Source organism: Biomphalaria glabrata, chromosome 9, assembly GCF_947242115.1.
Source record: "Biomphalaria glabrata chromosome 9, xgBioGlab47.1, whole genome shotgun sequence".
Taxonomy (NCBI): domain Eukaryota; kingdom Metazoa; phylum Mollusca; class Gastropoda; family Planorbidae; genus Biomphalaria; species Biomphalaria glabrata.
The window spans coordinates 39,842,511-39,865,218 of NC_074719.1; the positions used below are offsets into that span (position 1 = coordinate 39,842,511).

Genomic DNA, 22,708 nt, shown 5'->3' on the forward strand with positions numbered 1-22,708 from the left:
CGTAAAAAAAAAGAAACAGGTTTTATTTGCACAGTGTCTCGCTGTGTTCCGCCGGCCATACACACGAGTCAAAAATGTCGGTGAAATGACAATAACAATTAGGTAGAAGCTGGATGCACGGATAGATCAAACTAATAATGTATATTAACCAGCCTTTAAAACATGGTGAGTTGTCTATTTTTTTTTTTTTTCGTATGTTATCAGTTATAAATACTAAGCTAAGATTGCTGCTCCCTGCTTGCCTTAGTTAGAATCTCCTTCAATGGCAGGCCCGTCCATTCTTTCATATTGTCTTTCCATCGCTTTTTTCTGTCTTCCTCTTTTTCTTTTTCCTGGTGCTGTTCCATGAAGGATGAAATAATCTTCAATTCTGAAGGAACTTCGGAAACACGTTAAAAAAAAAAGTCAAGCTGCTAGATCTCTATCGATCAGTATTGGATCAACACTAATGCTGTCACAGTGTTCTGAACCCATCTCGTTGAACGCCTATGCCCTTTAGTAATGTCTAATGCACTGTTCGTCTAACCGTTTGCCTTTACCTATCCATTAGTCTGTTGTACCGTTGGGGAAACAAGCAAGATCTGTCGACCATCTTTCTCCATTCCTCTCTGCCTTTTTGCCTTAGAGCCTCTTTCAATGGCAGGCCCGTCCATTCTTTTAAATTGTCTTTCATCGCTTTCTCTGTCTGTCTCTTCTTCTTTTTCCTGATACTGTTCCCTGAAGGAAGGTCTTAGCGAGCCCCGAAGACCTTGAAATATGGCCATAGATTTTTAGCTTGCGTTTTTTTTTTCCTATCTTAAGCTGGCCATCGTGGAGTCCTATCGCTGCTGTAACCAAGTCTCTGGCCTTATTACTTATGATGTTTGTATCTATTTGCAAAAAAAAAATAAAAAAATTAGGGAATCTGAATGTTATAAATTTTGATCAAAAACCCTAAATGACACTTAGACTAATCATATTAGTTTACATTCGAGTTACTCTCCATTCGTTAAAAAAATGTTGTTTTGTAAAATGTTTGACATGTTTCGGATGTTCCTTCAGAGTTGAAGATAATTTACTTCCTAGTCCAAACCTCCCGCAGGACGACGGGGGATAAGAGCGAGCAGGGTATATATAAACTTTCGAGTGGGGGGGGGCGGTCCAATTTATTTGTAGAAATCACTGCTTGCTAACAGAATCAATTAAATATATATAAGTATATGATTAAAACTTGTTCTTGATATTTAACCGATCTTTATATTATGTCGTTCCCCTGTTGGCCGAATGGGGGGGGGGGGGGGGGGCGAATACGTCTACTGCCCTTCCCACCTAAACACTTTTGAGTTGGGGGGGGGGCGGTCCTACTTTTATGGAAAATCATAGTTTGTGAACAAAGTTAGTTTAATTAACATAATACATTTTATATTATGTCGCTCCCCTTCTGGTAACTTTGCCGATTCGGTGGGGTAAGGGGGGGGGGCGATTGCATGTACTGCCCTCCCCACTCTGAGTTGGGGGCGGTCCTAATTTTATGGAGAAATCATAGTTTGTGAACAAAATTAGTTGAATATCTATATAATTTAAGCTACGTATTGATATGTGAACCCATTTGTATATTATGTCGCACTACACCTTAATCTCAAAATTTATGATTAGTAAATATAAAATGAAAAAGGGTTGCACCAGGTGGGAGGGGCGATACATGCAATCCCCTTCCCCCCATCGGACAAACCAATACATTTTCTTTTTGTATAATAGTTTAAAAATTACAAAATAAAAAAAAAAATCTGTCACTAATATGCTATAAATTAAATTCTTATATCGAGTCGCCCCACCCCCTATTCTTTAATGCTAAATGCAATCGTTAGCATAAATTATAAAGGCGCTAGGGTTAACGTTTTCACTCTACCACCCTCTCCCCTTTCCAGACGAAAACATGTCGTTTTAAAACAGAATAGTCAAATATGGCGACAGAGTTTATGTAATGTCACATGAATTTATCATAATCATTTTAAGAAAGACTTTGCTTTGGAAAAGCTAGAATTCATATGAAATTTTTCAGAATAAGAGTAACGATTGAGATAACTTCTAAACCCAAATATTCTTTTCCTATTCGCCTTTTTCCAACCTTTACTCAAACTGATATTTCTCTAGTTAAATAAATTTGGGACTATAACTCACAATTTATTCTCGAATCCTAAAAATGCACACAAAAAAATTAGAGTAGAATCTCATTGGTCCATTTAATTTCTCCTCCCACTTTTTTGTTTAGAGTTTTAAATTCTAGTTCTGTAGCAAAACAAAGTTACAAACATGCCTTTTGAACAAAATGTATCACTTACAAATGAGCATTTCTTTTAAAATATTTTTTATCGAATAATTGTTTTTTTTTCGCCGGCGATCCTCATAGCCTTAATCTAAATATGTGAGATATCTTATATTTTACCATCACAAAAGAGATACAAGACAACGATGGCAAAGGCAAACAGACACAAACACTCTTTTGTTCCCCTGGCAATCAAATCATTAAATAAGAACAATCTGATATAAACTTTGTCACATGTAAATTATGAGTTAGTCTGGTGTGAATGTACACTTTGGTTTCTTATAGTTATAATGTTTTTTGTTTGGTGTAATGCACAAATTGTAAGACAAATTTCCGTACGGACAATAAAGATTATTATTATTATTATTATTTTCAAGGAACAAATCGGTTTTATTTGCAAATAAAATTTGTTTTATTTGCCAATGAATTCATATTAGAATATTTTTCAAGTAAAACATTATTCCAAAGATCCTATTTTAATAGGATGAATAATGAGCTTTAGGTCAGGAGAATGCGTTTCTTCAGTGAAGAATGCAAGAAAACGCTTTTGGCATCGGGGCTTCGCCCCGAACTTCATTGATAAATAATGAGCTGTAGATGTCAGGCGAATGCGTTTCTACATTGAAGAATGCAAGAAAACGCTTTTAGCGTCAGGACTTTGCCCCGAACCCCACTGGGGAGGCTTACAGCGCTCCCCCAGACCCCAAGCTTGCAAGAGAAAGGCCTCAACGTGGCATGTTTTTTTTTTTTGTTTTTTTTCGCCGAAGGTTGAGAAACCCTTCTTTCTTTCTGCTTGCTTAACTGATTTTAAAAATTAGATTTTTCGCTTTCAGAAAAAAAAAAAGTAGCCGTTGCATCAGAACTTTGAATGGTCTAAAATATTGTGATGTCGGATTTTCAATATCTTTTCTAGTTTACGAGATCTAAACGGGACGGACGGACAGACGGTCAGACGGACAGACATTTCGCACAAAACTAATAGCGTCTTTTCCCCTTTCGGGGGCCGCTAAAAATCACTAAATTTAGAGACAATTCAAGACAGAAGATTACAAGGTAGAGTTGCAGTTACATAAAACCCTGTACAATAATTAACAAATACAAAAATAAAACTTAATAAAATACCCACAAAGACACCAAGATAAAAGCAATTATTTTATCCCGCATGCTAAGACTAATTTGTTAAAGTGCTCCTTTTTCCCTGATGCCACGAGAACATGGAAAGGTTGCCTGAATCAGTCAGGAAAACAGATGACTTCGCAGCGTAGGAAATAATAATCGTCTCTTTATAAGAAGCGTCTGTAATTTATAAGATAGTTGTGGGGGGAGAAGAAGCGTTGACCTATCCCTTAGACTGTTGAAATGTTGGGCACCACACGTGATTTGTCGAACATATTTCTCCATTCCTCTGTCTTTTGAATTACATAGAATGAATGACAGGTTCAAGGCTGTCCCACCATCACTTGGGAGAAGAATATAAGGTAGTGAATACACTAACTTAAGACGTCTATTCTTTTTATTTGGTGAACCCACAGTAAACGCCCATGATCACCACCTCTGGTTAAATTTAAAAAAGGCTGATACGCCTATTAAATCTGTATTTTATAGTGTAGACTATCTGTGCGATAATTTCATTTGGCAATGCAAGTCTATTTCTTGCAATGCCTTAAATTAGCGTTAAAGCTCTTATCTCAAGAATGATATATTCCCAGTGGTTGTCCACATACTATGGAACTAATGTTTACATCAGGAGTGGGCAACCTTTTTGTATCGAGGGCCGCATTTAAAAAAGATTGGGAATGGCGGGCCGCATATGTATATACAACTTAGAGAGATACTCTAGCTAACTGTATAGAATGTCTTTAATTCATATTTACAATGTATTATATTCACGTTTTTTTTTTCCACACTCCACGTTAAGGAATTACAAGAAGAGTTAGCAATTTTTGAAACAAATTACAGATTTTTTTTTCAAATTGCTGTTTTCATTTTACATTAAAATATTCTGACTAATATACAGTTGCACTTAATGTGCAGTATTTTACTCTTTACACTCGTGCATAATGTTCCAGAACTGTAGAACTAGCTTACTAGTTTTTATCCTTGTGACTGAGATTTTTTATTGTTCTCATTTGCCTTGCCCATGCTAAGATAGCGGATACATTGGATCATTTTGTTAATAAATAGGAAATACCTATGATTAACACCCCTAGCTCTCGTAAAGTTCATTATTACTATATTACTGCCGATGATAAATTGAAATTTTATGCAGCTTTGAGCAAACTTTCCTGTTAAGAGTTTATGGTTGGGATATATTTTGTATATTAAAACAAAAAACAAACTATTTTTCCCTATCAAAGATCGAGTTCCATCAGTTGTTACACTTGCCAACTTGTTTCAAGCATACCCAACATTCAACACAGTTCTTCATAGCATTGAATAAATACTGATCAGAGATTGTCTTGTATTGAGTGAATTGAAGTTAACCAATTAGCATAATCTTCGTTTACTTGAAACTTTTTATAATGAGACAGTTTCAATAAGTTATATAGATATTATTTTTAATATATTTGCTTTTTAATCTGTATATACTGTGGGTACACCTGTGGCCCGCGGGCCGTAATTTGCCCACCCCTGGTTTACATGGAAGAGATCTCAAATAGTATTTTCTTGACAGTAGACCTAACCCTATAGGTTATCTAAAAAGTTAGCTTTTTATGCTTTTGAGTATCCCCGCTCTCAACGTGTCATCCTGTATCCATCAATCGCAAAACAAATACACCAGACACAAACACATTTTTTTCTCTGACACCGGTGTGGAAAGATTAGCGATATGGCCCGTGGGCAGATCTCCAGACCTAGCCCTATGTGACGAGTAGTTTTAAATAGCGTAAAACGACGCTGTGTGTTACAGAGATGACGCAGTTCAAGCAAAAACTGTCTATTCAATGCCATAGTAAGATCTGTGTAAACACTATCAGCGCCATTAAAAGCTATGAATACATTTTTTTTTGTTTTATCTTATCTTATAGGCCAGGACACGTTATATGGCATCAATCGGAATATATCTAGAAGAAGAAAACGTGAATGAAGTAAGTAGACTATATGAATGACGCGTAGGACGTAATCATCTTCTTTTTTGAAGTAACGTCTGTATCATGTAAGATAAATAAGATATATATATATATATATAGGCCTATATATATGCGCCAGACCTACATGTATTTGATTTAGCCTGCTTTAGCCTTGGAACTACTAGGGTTAATCTCGCAGATAATGAGATAAAAGCCGAGGCTTTAATAGACCTATGCATCTGAAATAACCTACTTGTAGTTTTTTTTTTTTTTGTTGTTGTAGGATGGCTGCCTGGTCGTGTGGTATTCGCTTTGGACTGTCATCTCGACAATCCCAGGCTCGAATGTTACCTGCCGGCACCCCCCCCCCCCCGCCTCACGCCGCAGTGACGTAGATAGGGTGGTGGAAAGGGGTACAATTCGAAAGTCCTTCCTGGCAACAATTGATTGGGGGGGGGGGGAAGGGGGCGATATGAATGTCCTATTTTATTTCACATTAAATATTAAATATCACGCCACTGCCATGTAATCTTGCTATTCACGTGAAGTGAAAACTGCTTGAAAGTATTGATCTAGAATATCTAGACGATGTTATAGATACCTTCGCTGCACAGAAAGCACGACGTGAGGAGGTATGGACTGAAGTTTACACACAGAAACCCTTATTAACTCAGGACTCGCTCATGTGGACGCCGGAAAGAATGGAAATCTAAATAAAAAATCAAATTCCTTAGCCACTATTAACAATTATAAAAGTCAAATAAATATTTGCATAGATCTAGCAAGAAGCTTGTTATCTTTAATCTGTACCGCTCATATTAATTAAAATACGTGTTTCTGTTTCTTAGATAAGAAATGAAGCCTGGAAAAAGAAAAACTCAGATTGGTTTAGTGTTGAAACAATTTAAGAAGGTTTGTACGTTGATCATTAAATATTCACATTAATTAGCAATGACTTCTTTACATTAAAACATTATTTTCTATTTACAAAAATGTTGTCAGCTATCAACTTTTGGAATAGTATAAAAATGAGTTCATTAACTCTTTCTCTCCGTAACTATTTACCACATTCTGATGGAATCAACGTTGGCATCGTCAGTTAGGAGAGAAAGAGTTAAATACTTTACTTTAAATGTTATCTGATTTATGGCATACGTAAATAATTCGATTGCCTGTTCGCTATCTAGTTAGTTTCTTTTGTCTGCTAATCATGAACTCACGGCCGGATTGAAGCGAGGGCAGGCGGGGATTACAGCCCTGTGTCGTCCACAAGAAAGGGGCCTCCCAAAAGAGATAAAAAAAATATTCGAATTTAAACTGGTTAGAAACTTTTACGTTTTTTTCTTCTTCTTTTTTTGTTTTTTTTTTTCGCATTTTTACGGCTGGGAAAACTGTGGTGATTAAGAAGTGATCGATTGTAGCATGCTCGGAATAAATAAATACAGCACATGTGATGGATGTTTAATCTGTAGTGCTTTCAACTATATGACAAATTACTCAGCAAGTGTTTGAGTTTCTTGTTCGGGTGTATTCCAGTGCAGTAGACTAACAACATTTTAACTAGTGAAAAGATGTGGCCAACACTGATGAACAATGAATATAATGTTTAATCAAAGAAAAAGGCCACAGTCAAAGTCTCTGTCAAATAAAACACGTCTGTACCCAAGAGAATCCTATCGCTAACTGATTTTCCAGTCTCTAACCCAAAATATCCCAAGCGTCACTAGTCCCGTTCAATATACGTCTTCTATGGTGCGTCTCTAACTAATAACATAAACTAAGTGCCTAACACACTATACACAGCGCCTCGTTCCTGGTTTCCACTCGTTATAAGTGGCTGAGGGCCTCAGTAACCATTGAGAGTTTGCGTCATATTCATGTACTCTAACCACCACTGTTCCGAGCAGGGACCGCCACTCCAGCTAACAGGACACTGATGTCGGTCCCATTTGTGGAACGGTGTAGCGGATTTTCTGGACTGGGTCTCCAAGTAACTTATTCCATCCCCATCCAGAAGATTCATGAAGAATGCAATATTTCCCGTGGATACGCAGCCCCAGCTGTGACCCACATATTTCGCCACATTCATGGTAAGCAAAACCATTGTTCGCCTGTGGTCGAGTAAGATTTTCTTTTCGCCGTCTGCCTCTATCCTCGGCAGCGGTTTTTCTTTTGGTATCAAATGTGTATCCCGCGGCCTTTGTGAGTGACCCCCAGCTGTCTCGTGAATAAAGATAGCCATATTAATTGGTGGCATACAATTGATTATAGTTTTATCCCTATTTTGATAGTCTAGGTGCATTGCCGTGAGCTTCTTGCTAGGAACATTGGCACTCACGTTGTACAACTTTTCGTCCTTCGGTTCGATGGTTTCACGACAGTTTTGGCCAGAGATAGGGAAAGTTGTTGTTTCTGAGCAAAGTCATCAGGTTCTGGTGAACCTTAGCAGGACAATACATCGGTAAGTATAACAGCAAACAACGAGAGAGAAACAAGGAAAGAGAAAGAGAGAGAGAGAGAGTAAGAGAGAAATAGAGAGAGAGTAAGAGGGTGAGAGAGAAAAGTAAAGAGAGAAAGAGGGAGAAAGAGAGAAAGAAACAGAGAGAGAGAGAGAGAGAGAAGAAATGACAGACAAAACAGAAAAACATATTTTTACAATACTTTGTACAAAGCTTATCTTATATAATACAGACGTTACTTCAAAAAAGAAGATGATTACGTCCTACGCGTCATGCATTTAGTCATGCATATTAACCAATGACTTAAATTCTGCCAAGTCACTGGTTTTCCTGGCTAGCTCAGGCAACCCATTCCATGTTCTAATAGCACTAGGGAAGAAGGAGTATTTGTACAAATTTGTCCTAGCATATGGGACGAGGAATGTGCCTTTATCTTTGTGTCTTTCAGAGTATTTTATTAAATTTTGTTAATAAAAGAAAAGTAAAAAAAACAATTAGACTATTAATTAATACAATTGTCAACGCTATTTCTCCCTCAAACATTCTCTGATCAAGTTGATACCTTAAACAACTATTTTTTGTACCTATATAGTTCGTCCATCGTGGTTCGACGATGACCACTTTGTCATCCAGGGGGCTGAGGGCTTTGCACTGGGGTTTTATGCCTCTTCATGTGGCTGGTGAGACCCATGAGAGCCCGGAATGTTCGGCTGCACACTGGGCAGGTTATTCCATCTGGAGCTAGTGTCGTTTGCAGACCCACTCTTCGAAGGACTTCAGTATCTGGTATTTTGTCTTGCCATTTGACATTCAGTATTTTCCTTAGACATGTCATGTGGAAGTGATTCAGTTTCTTTGCATGTTTTCTGTACACTGTCCACGTTTCTGAGGCATAGAGCAATGTAGGGAGGATGACTGCTCGATAGATCCCTAGCTAGCTAGTGCATCCTATGGCAGACTGTCTAAAAATGTCTGGAACAGACGTGGTATCACTAAAAAAAATTGTACCTAACAAAACATGAATCATTAACCAAAATACTCAAATAGTCAATTAATTATTGGTAATTAATTTTATTTATATCGAATAAGGGAAATAAGTTGTACATTATTGGTAGCTTAGTAAGCTGTTCCGTCTCTAAATAAAACAAAATTAATTACGGCTAATTGATCAACTAATTGGTTAATATTTTTAGCGGCCCTCGAAAGGGAAAAGACGCTATTAGTTTTGTGCGAAATGTCTGTCCGTCTGTCCCGTTTAGATCTCGTAAACTAGAAAAGATATTGAAAATCCGACATCACAATATTTTAGACCATTCAAAGTTCTGATGCAACGGCAACTGTTTTTTTTTTCTGAAAGCGAAAAATCTAATTTTTAAAATCAGTTATGCAAGCAGTTTTTTAAAGAGAAAAAGCTAATTAGTATGCATTATAAGTTTGACCTGAATTAAAACGAATAATAATCTTCTAAATTTCATTTTCGTGAACTTTTTAAAAAATGCAACCACACTTATTCTCTTTGAGCATTCGAATAAGAGAAGAGATTGAGCCTTTTCAAAATAATTATAAGACTTCAGTTAGTCCAGAAGAGGCGCGGTAGCTGAGCGGTAACGCGCTTGGCTTCCGAACCGGGGGTCCCGGTTTCGAATCCTGGTGAAGACTGGGATTTTCAACTTTGGAATCCTTGGGCGCCCCTGAGTCCACCCAGCTCTAATGGGTACCTGACATTGGTTGGGGAAAGTAAAGGCGGTTGGTAGTTGTGCTGGCTACATGACACCCTCGTTAACCGTAGGCCACAAAAACAGATGAACTTTACATCATCTGCCCTATAGACCACAAGGTCTGAAAGGGGAACTAGATAGGCCAGGTTCACATCTAACTTTGCATTCACTTGCACCTACCCTTTGATCTGCTGGACCGTTGGGGCACTACACAAGGTCTGTCAACCTTCTTTCTCCATTCTTATCTCTCATTTGTCTTTGATATAATTTCATTTGGATGTTCTTTCTGAAAATATTGAAGCCTGTCTGGGTGGACCACTTCGGGGGCCGATTTTGAGTTTGTGTTTCCACACAAACTGTCTTTGTAACCTTGTTTTTTACTGATTCATGTTTTGTCATGGTCAATGAATAATTGCGAAAAGTTTCAACTTGATCCGAGAATGGGAAGTGGGAGAAATACTATGTACTAGATTTGTACCAGACAGACAGAGTGAGTTGATATAAGTTAAAGCTTTCTAAAAAGAGACTGAGATTAAGAAAAATCAGATTGAGAGAGTGAGAGAGAAGGGAAGAAAGAGTGGTAAATAGGGAGATGGTAGAATCTAACTTTACGATAACTTTATATTTTTAAAATGATATTAGACGTTGCAAAATAAGCACGTATTTATCCGTACACATTGCTTTATTTATATTATATTATATTGTATAATATAGACGTTACTTCAAAAAAAAAGATTTCATATTTATTATGTGCTGTTAGCGTTTAGTCAAGTCTTATTGATCTTATTTCTTGTATTCCTTGAATTCAGGTCATCCGATGACCTAGTCAAACCGCCTGGGGATGTACGTTTTCAGCGACTAAATATTCACGACCTGTGGCTCTTCTCAGCCTTTTACGACAAGATCAGCAACAAAAATCTAGTCCGAATATTCGGCCTGCAGGACACTGAGTTGAATGATCCAGTCATGTGTTACCTAATAGAGGCCAACGAGACTTACAGGATATACGGCACTCGGCAACTCTTAGTGGATTACCATGGAAACAGGTGCAAGTCATTTCTGAAGACGTGATGTTGGTCTTAAAATAGTGTTGACAGATGAGTTGTTCTTGGTTTTTCCAAACTGCTTCTGTGGAGCGCATCTTTCATGATTATAGCGAGCGCAGGGCTTAATGATCCAATCTCTTATGTGGCTCTCCGGAGGGGAGGGGGCTTCTGGGAGAAGGTGTCCTTGCTTTCTTCGGGTTCTCAGTAAACCCTGCGCGAGTTGGGTGTTGAACTCGATCCCCATTGATAGGCCACCAAGCGGTTTACACCTCTCATCATGCATCCAACCATTACGCAGATATTTACATTAATTTATGCTGGAATGTAGCTCTGTATGTTACAATAACTCTATTCAACTCACACTTTCGGGGTGGATCGTTGAACCTTCTGGCTGGTCGGGAGGACGCGATTATCGACGATTTCCTAGAAATTTGATAGTTATTGTATATCGTTGGAAAAGAATTACTAGCTCACTGGCCACGCTGGGGAAAACTCTGGTTTGACGGTTATAATTTTTCAAACCATAAATAGAAAATACTTTGGTTTCTGGAACGAACTATACGTCGTCAGATATTTTCGCATGTAGGTCCTATACATTAAAGAGTTTAATAAATTAATGTTCAGGAGCCTAGATCTAAATCTAGATCTAAATGACTAGCATTAGAATGTATGAAGTCCAGTAGATTTATACATTCGCTTAACATGGATTTTTTTTCGGGTGGGGGGTTGAAGAGAATGGGCGGGGTAAATCAATAATCCATTTTTTTCAACTTTTATATTCATTATTATGAGAAAAATAAACGCTCAATAAAACATGTGGTTCTGTCATTTTTAACGAAAAGTATTTTTTTTCTTTGTTTTTCCAGACTTCGAGTTGTCAGCTTTGAGTGTGAAATAAATCCCACAAGTAAACCTAATTTCGTGTCCCTGACCTTCACCAGCGAAAACACTTTACCTACGAATAGCCTTGAGGTCCTCTATTCCTTGCCCTCACAGAGAAACTTCACAGTCTGTTACGCTGCGTTGTTCAACTTCACTAATTACCGACAAATCATTCAGAATGTTGAGTTCAACAGAGTTCTCGGAGCTGAGCATTTCTTCGTCTATAACATGAGCATTTCAAGCGCAACAGACATCGTACTAAGACATTACCAGAAGAGGGGGCTAATGACCGTCATTCAATGGCCGCTTCCAGCATCAGAAATACATTATAATGGTCAGGTATTGGCTATCAATGACTGCGTCTATCGTAACAAGGGAATATCAAAGTATGTTGTGATCCAAGACACTGATGAGTTTATTATTCCCAATCATCACGACACCTGGGGAGACCTAATCCATGAAATAAATCAAGATTACGATCTAAAAAACAATTGTTCTACAAGCCACGAACAAATAGGGACATATATAGTAGAAAGCACATTTTTCCAAGAAATGCCAACCAGGGAAGAGTTCTCAGAAATCAAACAACACTATTTCATCAGCGATAGAGACGAAACGATGTTTCAAAGGTGTTCTCTTACCGTCTTCACAAATCTAGTACGTATGAATCAGACGTTCGGCGATGCCAGGCAGAAGTCAATAGTTAGACCAGAGATGGTCTTGTTCCCTGACGTTCATACCACCATAGTACATCGACCATCGGCCACAGACGTGTTGGTCAATGAGAGCCTGGCCTTGGTCCACCATCAACGATTTTATTCGGCCTCTGGGAGTATACTGGACACTTCATCGCTAAGATTTAAGGACGCAGTAATCCCATTAGTACGACGAACGTTGTATAGTTTATCGAAGCAAGGATTACAATTCTAGAACTGAGTGAAGCTTCCGAAAATTACATTAAAAAAATAATCATCTTTCAGACCTTGCGATCTATAGAGCAGTTGATCCATCTCTGTGGCCTACGGTTAACGAGGGTTTCATGTGGCCAGAACTACGACCAACCGCCTTTACTTTTCCCCAACTAGTGTCAAGTACCCATTAGAGCTGGGTGGACTCAATGGTGCACATAGATCCCGAAATTAAAAATCCAAGTCTTCATTAGGATTCGAGCCCGGGACCACGGTTCGGAAGCCAAGCGCTTTACCGTTCAGCCACATATACATGTTTGTATGTATGTATGTATCAGGGGCGTACTGGCTATATGGGCATCTGGGCAAATGCCCAGTGGGCCGGTAGGGCCACCGAAATGGCCTGATCGAAGCCACTATGGCACATATCAAATTGTTAAAGGTTTTATAATATTCTAATTATATTCTTATTATTATTTGTATAAAAGGCCCTCTGAGCGTCATGTTTAAACTAAAAATCTTTCACAAACATTACAGTGTAATACTATTTTATTCTAACACATTCTCCGAAAATAAAATGTAGAATGTAGACAGTGCTACTAGTAGGCTTCTTCCTTTTAGGGCCTACATAATTGCTGATTTCAAAAAGACGCTATATTGCTTATAAAGATATAGAATTCACTGTATGAATGCATATCGATATATTATCAAACGTAACAATGATTTTGAGGATCGGTACACCTAGAAATGGATGTCCATCACATGATACAGAATTTGTGTGCCTGATTTTATAGAAATCCCCTGGATGATTTTGACACCCAGTCCGCCCCAGGTATGTATGTATGTATGTATGTATGTATGTATGTATGTATGTATGTATGTAAGTAAGTATATGTGTATGTGCAGGGGCGGACTGGGTATCAAAATCGGCCCGGGCATTACCATATAAACCGGCCCACAAATGGCATGTCATATATTTTCTGGGGGGAGGGGGAGTTTTACCCCACTCCGAAATTTATATATATATATATATATATATATTTGTGTGTGTGTATATGTAATTAATCTTCATTACATTCTGATCTAAAATTCTTTCAAAAATTTTTTTCTACCCTCGAATACTCTCTTCCTATCATCAGTGGAATGACAGTACACACCGCCAAAGGGCAGCTAGGGAGTCCGGGGGAGCGCTGAGAGCTCTCCTCTGTGGGATCCGGGGCGAAGCCCCGGAACCAAGCATTATTTCCGTTATTTTAAGCTTTAAAAATGCATATTCTGAGGTATCTACTGTGCAATTAGCCTGCTACTCTTCCGCTTAAAAAATTCAAAAACCAAATCTGCTATTCACTGGAGCCCAGCGACTGGTAGAAAATGGTAAAATTCTTTAGTTTTTGTATTGGAGGGGGAAGGGAAACCACAAAACCCCTTTTGGCTACGCTCATGAAGTTTGCAAACTATAGTTTTCTGCACTGGGCAGTAAGTAAAGTTTCCCTTTCAATGAGGTCTGAGGCAAGTGATGGTTTGAGGACCCTTCCATCCCGGCTACGCCCATGTGTTACATTTTAGGTTAATACCTAATTCTCTACAAAATATATAAAGTTTGATAACGCATCGAAACATGGATGTATGCATTCGTAGGATTACATAATGTATTCTATTTATACATGTATGTAGTCTGAAAACTATAAACAATACTATAGCAGCCTAATGGGTTTGAAGCTTTTTGGTATTATAGATTACAGACGTTTCTTTCAAAAATAAGATTGTTACGTCTTACGCATTTCATGTGTCAATCTAGTCATGCATGTTGATCTGTGACTTAAAATATGCTAAATCATTAGTTTTCCTGGCTGACTCAGGCAACCCATTCCATTAAAAGATAAGAGAAAGCAGAACGGTTAGAGAGGCACTTACTTAATTTGAAAAGCTCTTGCTTCCTCCTATTACATTCTCAAAAACGCGATTTGTACATGAATATACCATGACCCATTATTTAAAATATAAATCTCCTTTCACTAAATATCGGATGTGACAGCGCTATATAAATTATTGTAATAATTTTCATCATTAATGACTTCATACTAAGCATAAGTTTGCGATTTATTATAATAGTATAAAAATTGATTTAGATCTATTTTTTAATTAAATAATATTTTTTTAAGCCTTAAGTGTAGTATTTTTAGATCTATGTTATTAAAAATAAACAAAAAGAAACTTACTTTTTCTTTTCAAATCGCAGAAAGTAGAGCTTTATACCCATATTGAGCTGTGAATAAGTTGGGTGGTTTGCAATTTCGCGGCTGTGTGTATGTGTTAAAGTTAATTTCTATGAAGTATTGTTAGAGAGCTAATTGTCGCGCCTTATATCAATGTTTTCTAACTTAACCTCTCTCGTCCCTCTTTTTGGTTAAATTTCATTGGAACCATTAAAAGACGGGGGAGGAAAGGAGCAAAAAACAAAATGGGAGTGCCATCAAAGGCCTATGCCGACCAGCAAAATGATTAGGCCAAACACAACCTCGAAGACATCAAAGCAGTCCATGCCGCTCGTGCATTGCAGAAAGTACGGTCTAACGTTTTGCAAATGATAATACGTACAGCGTAAAGTGTATTTCTTTGTTATATTATTGTTGAATTTCAAACAAAATTAATTGTAATAAGAATAAACGTGTTCGGGCCTTTGTGTCTTGCTGCTGTGACTTTTTTTTTGCATTGATTTTTTTTTCTTAGGTCGCGACCAGACCGGCCCATTTTGTACCGGCCCACCGGGCATTTGCCCGTTTGCCCATATAGCCAGTCCGCCCCTGTGTATGTGTGTGTGTGTGTGGAGAGAGGAATGGGGAGGGAGATCAACAATTATATTATACATAAGTGACACCAGTCTTTCAATTTGACTATTTGTTTAGAAAATTAGATTGTTTAGACCTAAACAATTAGCGCACTAGTATCTATTTTACTGTTATGATTGTAACGGCTATATTCTAATGACTATATTTGTTTGATGTTATGTAATTATGTTCATCTTAAGTATTGCATGGTTGTATGAAACATATTTGTCCCCTGGGATTGATAATGCGTTGACGTAGTGAAGATACAAATATATTTACTTTCTGATACAAGATTTTTTATCGGAAGATATTATTTCTGTTGTAAATCAAATTAATTTTACATATTATAATTGCATACTATATATTTGTAATGAGCATAATAATAGAGTGGAAGACCATGTCTGCTTAGTATGGCTGTAATACACTGAATGACTACACACCTCTAACATTTCGTGAACAGATTCTTACGGACGAGTTACAAGCACATGTAAACACATGAATGACAACCGCTACAGTATATAATTTTCATAACAATATTACATACAATTATTTTCTTTTTATTAACTTTACATACAATATTAACGATTGCCTGTTTGCACTTTAATGGAAACTGTGACTATAATGTAGTAACTGGAACTTGTAGTAACTGTAACTTGTAGTAACTGTAACCTGTCACAAGTGCAACTTTGCTATGCAAAGTTTCCCTATCAAAACATACTGTCTATAGGGCAGATGATGTAAAGGTCATCTGTTTCTGTAGCCCACAGTTAACGAGCCTACTTTTCCCCAACTAATGTCAGGTATCCGTTTGAGCTGGGTGGACACAGAGGCGCCCAAAGATCCAGAAATTAAAATTCCCAGGATTCGAACCCGGGACACCCGATTCGGAAGCCGATTGCTTTGTCACACATCCTTCTCGTCATGACTGTAACTAAATCCATGAAGTTACTTTTTGTATTATATAATGAATAATGTCAATGTCAGTTTTGTTGCCAACTCCGAGTCCTGATTAAATATTATGGTTTACAACCATGCACAACCTTTTCAGAGTTCTAACTTTGATTCATTTCCTTGAGTGCTCTTGTAATCTGTGTCTATGGCCTATGCAATGTTATGTTTTGAGTGAGAAACTATGTAATGGACTTGATTTTGTTGCAGGGAATTATATTGCGTTATTACATTAAATACGCACGTTCAGTGGCGTAGCTATGATGGGGGGGGGGGGGAGAGAGAATTTGAAAATTTCCCCGGCCCCCACTTGAGGGGGACCCCGAATGAGTGTTCGAAATTATTAATTTTTTCTACATTAAATATTACATATTACGCCATTATCTCATGTCATGATGCCGAAAATCAAAATGCATGGGCCCTTAAAGAGGTTAAGCCCACGGGCTCCCAAATGATGGCGAATTCCTAGCTGTGCAACGCGTACGTTCTTCAATAAGTATTTCACACATTTCATAGAAATAATATTTAATGCAAGCTTTTTTTTTTTGTCTAAGTATTTTTTTTCCACTTTATTGTTAAACACGAAACACGAACGTACATAAAATAATACAGTAAGTAGAACGGCTATTAACCGGATAAACTAAGAACGTGGTTTGTACGGATGACCGAATGAGGAATATTATAAACGGTTAGTTTCACTAACGATATCAAGAAAATAAAATGGGAGTATTGCGCCGTACGTAAGCGTAGTTTAGTAGAATACAAAGGGGAACAAAGAGTTACCATTGCTGATCTTTCCATGCACATCGGCAACACCACTTTAAAAACAAGGTTACAAAGACAGTTTGTGTGGAAACACAAACTCAAAATCGGCCCCCGAAGTGGTCCACCCAGGCAGGCTTCAATATTTTCAGAAAGAACATCCGAATGAAATTATATCAAAGACAAATGAGAGATAAGAATGGAGGAAGAGGGTTGACAGATCTTGTGTAGTGCCCCAACCGTCCAGAAGATTAAAGGATAAGTGAAAGTGAATGCAAAGTTAGATGTGAACCTAGCCTAACTAGTTCCCCTTTCGGACCTTGTGATCTATAGGGCAGATGATGTAAGGTTCATCTGTTTTTGTGGCCTACGGTTAACGAGGGTGTCAATTAGCCAGCACAACGACCAACCGCCTTTACTTTTCCCCAACTAATGTCGGGTACCCATTAGAGTCTTATAATTGCTGTAATTGTTTTGAAAAAGGCTCAATCTCTTATTAAAGTGAATGCAAAGTTAGATGTGAACCTGGCCTAACTAGTTCCCCTTTCGGACCTTGTGATCTATAGGGCAGATGATGTAAGGTTCATCTGTTTTTGTGGCCTACGGTTAACGAGGGTGTCAATTAGCCAGCACAACGACCAACCGCCTTTACTTTTCCCCAACTAATGTCGGGTACCCATTAGAGTCTTATAATTGCTGTAATTGTTTTGAAAAAGGCTCAATCTCTTATTAAAGTGAATGCAAAGTTAGATGTGAACCTGGCCTAACTAGTTCTCCTTTCGGACCTTGTGATCTATAGTGCAGATGATATAAGGTTCATCTGTTTTTGTGGCCTACGGTTAGCGAGGGTGTCAATTAGCCAGCACAACGACCAACCGCCTTTACTTTTCCCCAACTAATGTCAGGTACCCATTAGAGTCTTATAATTGCTGTAATTGTTTTGAAAAAGGCTCAATCTCTTATTTGTGTTCACTCCGCGATTGTCTAAAACAAAATAAAATATGCAGTTTACAAGATTACTATTCGTTTTAAATTAGGTCTAACTAATTAGCTTTTTCTCTTTAAAAAACGGATTGCATAAGTGATTTAAAAAATTAGATTTTTCGCTTTCATAAAAAAAAGTAGCCGTTGCATCAGAACTTTGAATGGTCTAAAATATTGTGATGTCAGATTTTCACTATCTTTTCTAGTTTACGAGATCTAAACGGGACAGACTGACAGACATTTCACACAAAACTAATAGCGTCTTTTCCCTTTCGGGGGCCGCTAAAAAAGAAAGTCCGGATATTAGATGTTCGGGATAAATGGTGTTCGGATGAACGGGATACACAATGATTGGTATTTAAACCACGACGGCTGCCTGGTCGTGTGAAATACGCGCTGGACTGTCGTTCTGTCGACTCTATCGTCCCGGGTTCATACCCTGTCCATTGCCATCCCCCGTCGCCCTACGGTAGGTTTGGACTAGGAAGTAGATTATCTTTAACTCTGAAGGAACATCCGAAACATGTAAAACATTTGACAAACCTAAACTGATCATTTACCTCTTCCTATGTATTATATCGACATCATTACATCTTCACCTTGTGCTAAATGTTGTTGACAGCGGAATCTGAAACAACTGACTTCACAGAACGAATGTGTGCAAATGGTTTAAAAGATCAAAGCTTCCGTTAAACGAAAATACAATGAAATGGTTGCTGTTATGTCTGGGTGCTCTTGTCTAGTTGTATTACAGGATCTCTTTTGAGATAGGCTTGAGTTCTTTAATTAACAATAAACAAAACAAGATGTCCAGTAACTCGTATTACACGACAGAAGAACAGCATCTATGTTCAACACTGTTTAACACATAATAAGGAGATCAAGCTTTTTGTCTTCTTTCCCTAGCTATGACATTAATCTTATGAAGGTAAGGTAACTGTTGATTTATTCTATGTTTCCATGTTAAGTAAAGTCAAGTTTAGTTCCCCTTTCAGACCTTGCAATCCATAGTGCAGATAATGATAACGTCATCTGTTTCTTTGACCAACGGTTAACAAGCAGGGTGGCATGTGGCCAGCACAACGACCAACCGCCCTTACTTTCCCCAACTGAAGCCAGGTACCCAGGTACCATTAGAGTTGGGTGGACTCAGGTGTGCCCTAAAAATACCGAAATTCAAATCCCAATGTTCACCGAGATTCGATTCCAGGACAACAGGTTCGGAAGCCAAGCGCCTAACAACTCAGCCACCTCGCCCCAACAATTCCATGTTAACCCTGTTCCAAACACGTCAGCTTTCGTGCTGCGTTCAATGTCCGTTATATTTGGCGAGTCATTTAATTTTAGGTCTATTACACTATCAAGTCGTCTCATCTGTCCCTTGATTTTCATCATAAGGATGCTGCGACAATTCGCGTAAACTTAGATGAACTCCTATTGAAAAATCAGAACAGGAAGGACTCAATCCTTCCGTAGTGCTCTGGCAAGAAATTGGGCCGTTCGGCGTAATGCCTAGCAGCTACCATACAAGTCGACAGACTGCTCAGACACGTCCCCACTTAGCCCTCGGAGCTGGGGACACTCGTACAAGACGTACGACACTGTTTCCAAGCTCTCTCCACGGTGACGCCATCGGGAGGAACCGGGCAAAATATGCCCCAATAGGACAGTGTTCCGTCCTACACTGCGCAATAATTGTCTGCTCTGACCTCCTTAACCGCCACCACGGATCGTCGCGATCTGGGTGACGCATGTGCTGCCAGACACTACGTTCTCTGTCGGATTCCTCCCAGGACTTAAACCACTTCTCCTGAATGACTGCTTGGATTTGTGCCGTTGCTTGTAAAAACGTGCTTGGTGCTTCGAGGTGTGTGGTGTAACCAAATCCCTCCACTTTTCCCGGTCAAGAGATAGACGCCAGTCCATTCTTTTACGTAATCCATCCAGTTTTGTTATTTGGACAACTCTTTCCTCCTGCTTTCTCCACAGTACCTTGAAGTAATGAGTTCTGATATTTAGTCACGTCTTACAATATGACCAAACCAGCTCAGCTTTCGTCTCTTAATAATATAGAGACGTTCTTCCGTTTTTTGCCAGACAATATACAATAAGGTTAATTTTAAAAAAAATGACACTTGATGAGAATAATTTTCTTTTTCACTTGGCAATAAATAGTCATACTTTTTCAAAACCGCGTTTTTTTTTTTTTTGCTTTGCTATAAATAAGTAATTTAGCGATCCTGAGAAAAGAAATCTTTTAGTATTCCTGGTTATAATGGAGGTAAACATTTTAGATGTAAACATTTCTAAGCACACTTTGATGTTTTGAGCTGAATACATTTTAGGCCTTTAACTATAAAATACAAAAATAATTATATGATTGCTCGAGTAATTTCAACCAGAAATATGAATAGATTTTTCTAAATTTTACACACACAGAAAGAGAAAAAGAAAAGGAGAGAGAGAGAGCAAAGTGTTAAATCAGAAGCACTGCTGAATTGTGTCACGTGTCACCAATTGAAAATCCTTCACAATCAATAAAAGCCAGGTTTTATAACAACCAGAGATTTGATTGCTCGCAATTGATTTGCGATTACACAGTGTTTGTAAACACTCAAAATGTGTTTTAATGACATGAAAGTTGAAATGAAATCACTGTTCTTATATCAAGTCAAACAAAATCGTCGACATAATTACATAACATTTAAAAAAAAACGAATTTTCTTGATTAACAAATAGACTTTTAAAATATCTTTCAGAGATAATTGCTTAATGACTGTAGACCCACTTAACTTAAAGAAGTTTATTTAAAATTCCGTATTGAGCAACAAGCCCTACTGTAAGGATATGTTGTTGTTGATGTTTTCTATATATATATATACATACATACATTTATAGATCATATTTTTGTGAACAGAAAAAGTTCTAGTATTTCGTCAAGCTTTGATGTTTTAAAATTTTTTTACACAATGTCAGAATGGAATTTTATTTGATAATTTTAATTTAAAATATACAAATACATATGGTTTTAATTAAAAAGTTATAGATGAGTCGTAAATTTATGCTACAATCTTTCAATTACGAAACTCCACTTCCAACCATTTGCCAATGAAAATATTTATATCAAAGTATTTAGCAACATCTTTTATGTGCTCTGCCTATGATTAAACTACTTTTTTTTTTCTTTTTTAAATAGCGATAAAAATAGAATGTGTTTTGGCTTTTGACTAAATGCATACGATAGGAGGTGCGGTGGCTGAGTGGTAAAGCGCTTGGCTTCCGAATCGGGGGTCATCTGCCCTGTAGACCACAAGGTCTGAAAAGGGAACTTTACTTTATTTTACATGTATACGCTATGCGTTTCAATATTATTGTATTTTATTTAGTATCCTTTTTACTGATCACTTACTGATCACTTGTGCACCGCTATGGCGTATGATCACAGTAGTATAGAATTTTTTTCCCTGAAATAATTATAATAATTTATTATAAACATTAAAACAAAAATAAAATTGAAGAAAGATCACATGGGAACACCAAGAAAATGTGGATTGAAATTAGAAAAGTAATGCTGTACAAAATGAAGTAGTACCCTCATTCTTACACCTTGCTATAAGTGGGGCGGATGATGTAAATCTTATTTTGTTTCAACAGCCCGCGATTATCGAGGATGTCATGTTGGCCAGCAAAACGACTTTTGCTTTCCCTAGCTAATGTCAGTTGCCCAATGGACCTCATTCACTAAAACAACGGTCAAGTGATACTATTGATAAAACAACGAAAGAAGTTGTCACGTGATTACTATTGTTGATAAAAATTAGATCGCAATGGACCTCATTCACCAATCGTAAACAAACAACATTTAGTCACGTGATCTTATTGATAAAACAACGGAAAAAAACTGTCACGTGACAACCATCATGAATTAAACATGAGATCGTAAATTATATAGAAGAGATAGAGCACCACGTGGCTAAATGTTGTTTGTTTACGATTGGTGAATGAGGTCCATTGGTTTAGAAGAGAAAGAGAAGCACGTGACTCATTGTTTGTTTACGATTGGTGAATGAGTCCATTTGGTGAACTCTGCGGTGTCCTGAAAAACACGAATTTCGAAATCCATTCGTCACCTGGATTCGAACTCTAGATCCCAAAATCCCCCGGTTCGAAAGGTTAGTAGGCAACTTTATCACGCTCTGCTGAAATGCTGATATAAGAAAAAAAAATTTCCCCAAGCGACACCACACCGTGGTGAGCTCTTTTGCAGACAGTGCCAAGGAAAATAGTGAGCTGTTCTTTTCAGTAGCTCATCACTGCGGTACAAAGTGTTGGTTATGTTGAGCTGTAGTGGTGGTAGTAGGGTCTGCCTAAGGTGGATTAGGAAGGGACATTCAAAGAGGATAAGGTTTTAATAAGAGTGGGCGAAGTGTCTAGTAAGTGTTTGGGATTTATTTTCTTAAGATGATAATAACAGAGGTGTGTGTCCCCGGTAAAACAACAAAACATAAAGATTTATAGCCATAACATGTATTTTGAAGATTTTTAAAAATTAAGTACTTATTTGTGTTTTATGTTTATCCTCCAGAAGAAATGTTTTACCAATTCGTGAGTCATAACCAGTCGCTTAAGACTTGGGCAGATGTCAGCTTCTTCGGGGATCCAGAAAGCGAGAATCGCGACCCAATCTACGCTCTGCTGAAATTCCTAACCTACCTGGTATTGTTGCCCATCGTGTCCATTTTGGGGCTCTTCGGAAACTCCGTCAGCATTCTAATTCTGTATAAAAGTGGACTTCAG

The 22,708-nt window shown here is 37.8% G+C and overlaps 1 protein-coding gene across 3 annotated transcripts; it reads left to right on the forward strand.

Annotated features, from left to right (window-relative positions):
- Positions 1–3: 3 nt before the first annotated feature.
- LOC106054153 (uncharacterized) lies at positions 4–16,258 on the forward strand. Of its 3 annotated transcripts, none has more exons than XM_013209908.2 (6): positions 4–165; positions 5,335–5,394; positions 6,225–6,288; positions 7,668–7,837; positions 10,363–10,599; positions 11,466–16,258. In XM_013209908.2, exons 3-6 carry the CDS (start codon positions 6,232–6,234, stop codon positions 12,409–12,411), a joined length of 1,410 nt encoding a protein of 469 aa, XP_013065362.2. In that variant the 5' UTR covers positions 4–165; positions 5,335–5,394; positions 6,225–6,231; the 3' UTR covers positions 12,412–16,258. The 3 variants fall into 3 exon arrangements, with proteins under 3 accessions (XP_013065362.2, XP_013065364.2, XP_013065363.2); XM_013209910.2 differs by having other exon boundaries at positions 25–165; positions 7,673–7,837; XM_013209909.2 differs by lacking the exon at positions 5,335–5,394 and having other exon boundaries at positions 40–165.
- Positions 16,259–22,708: the final 6,450 nt, after the last annotated feature.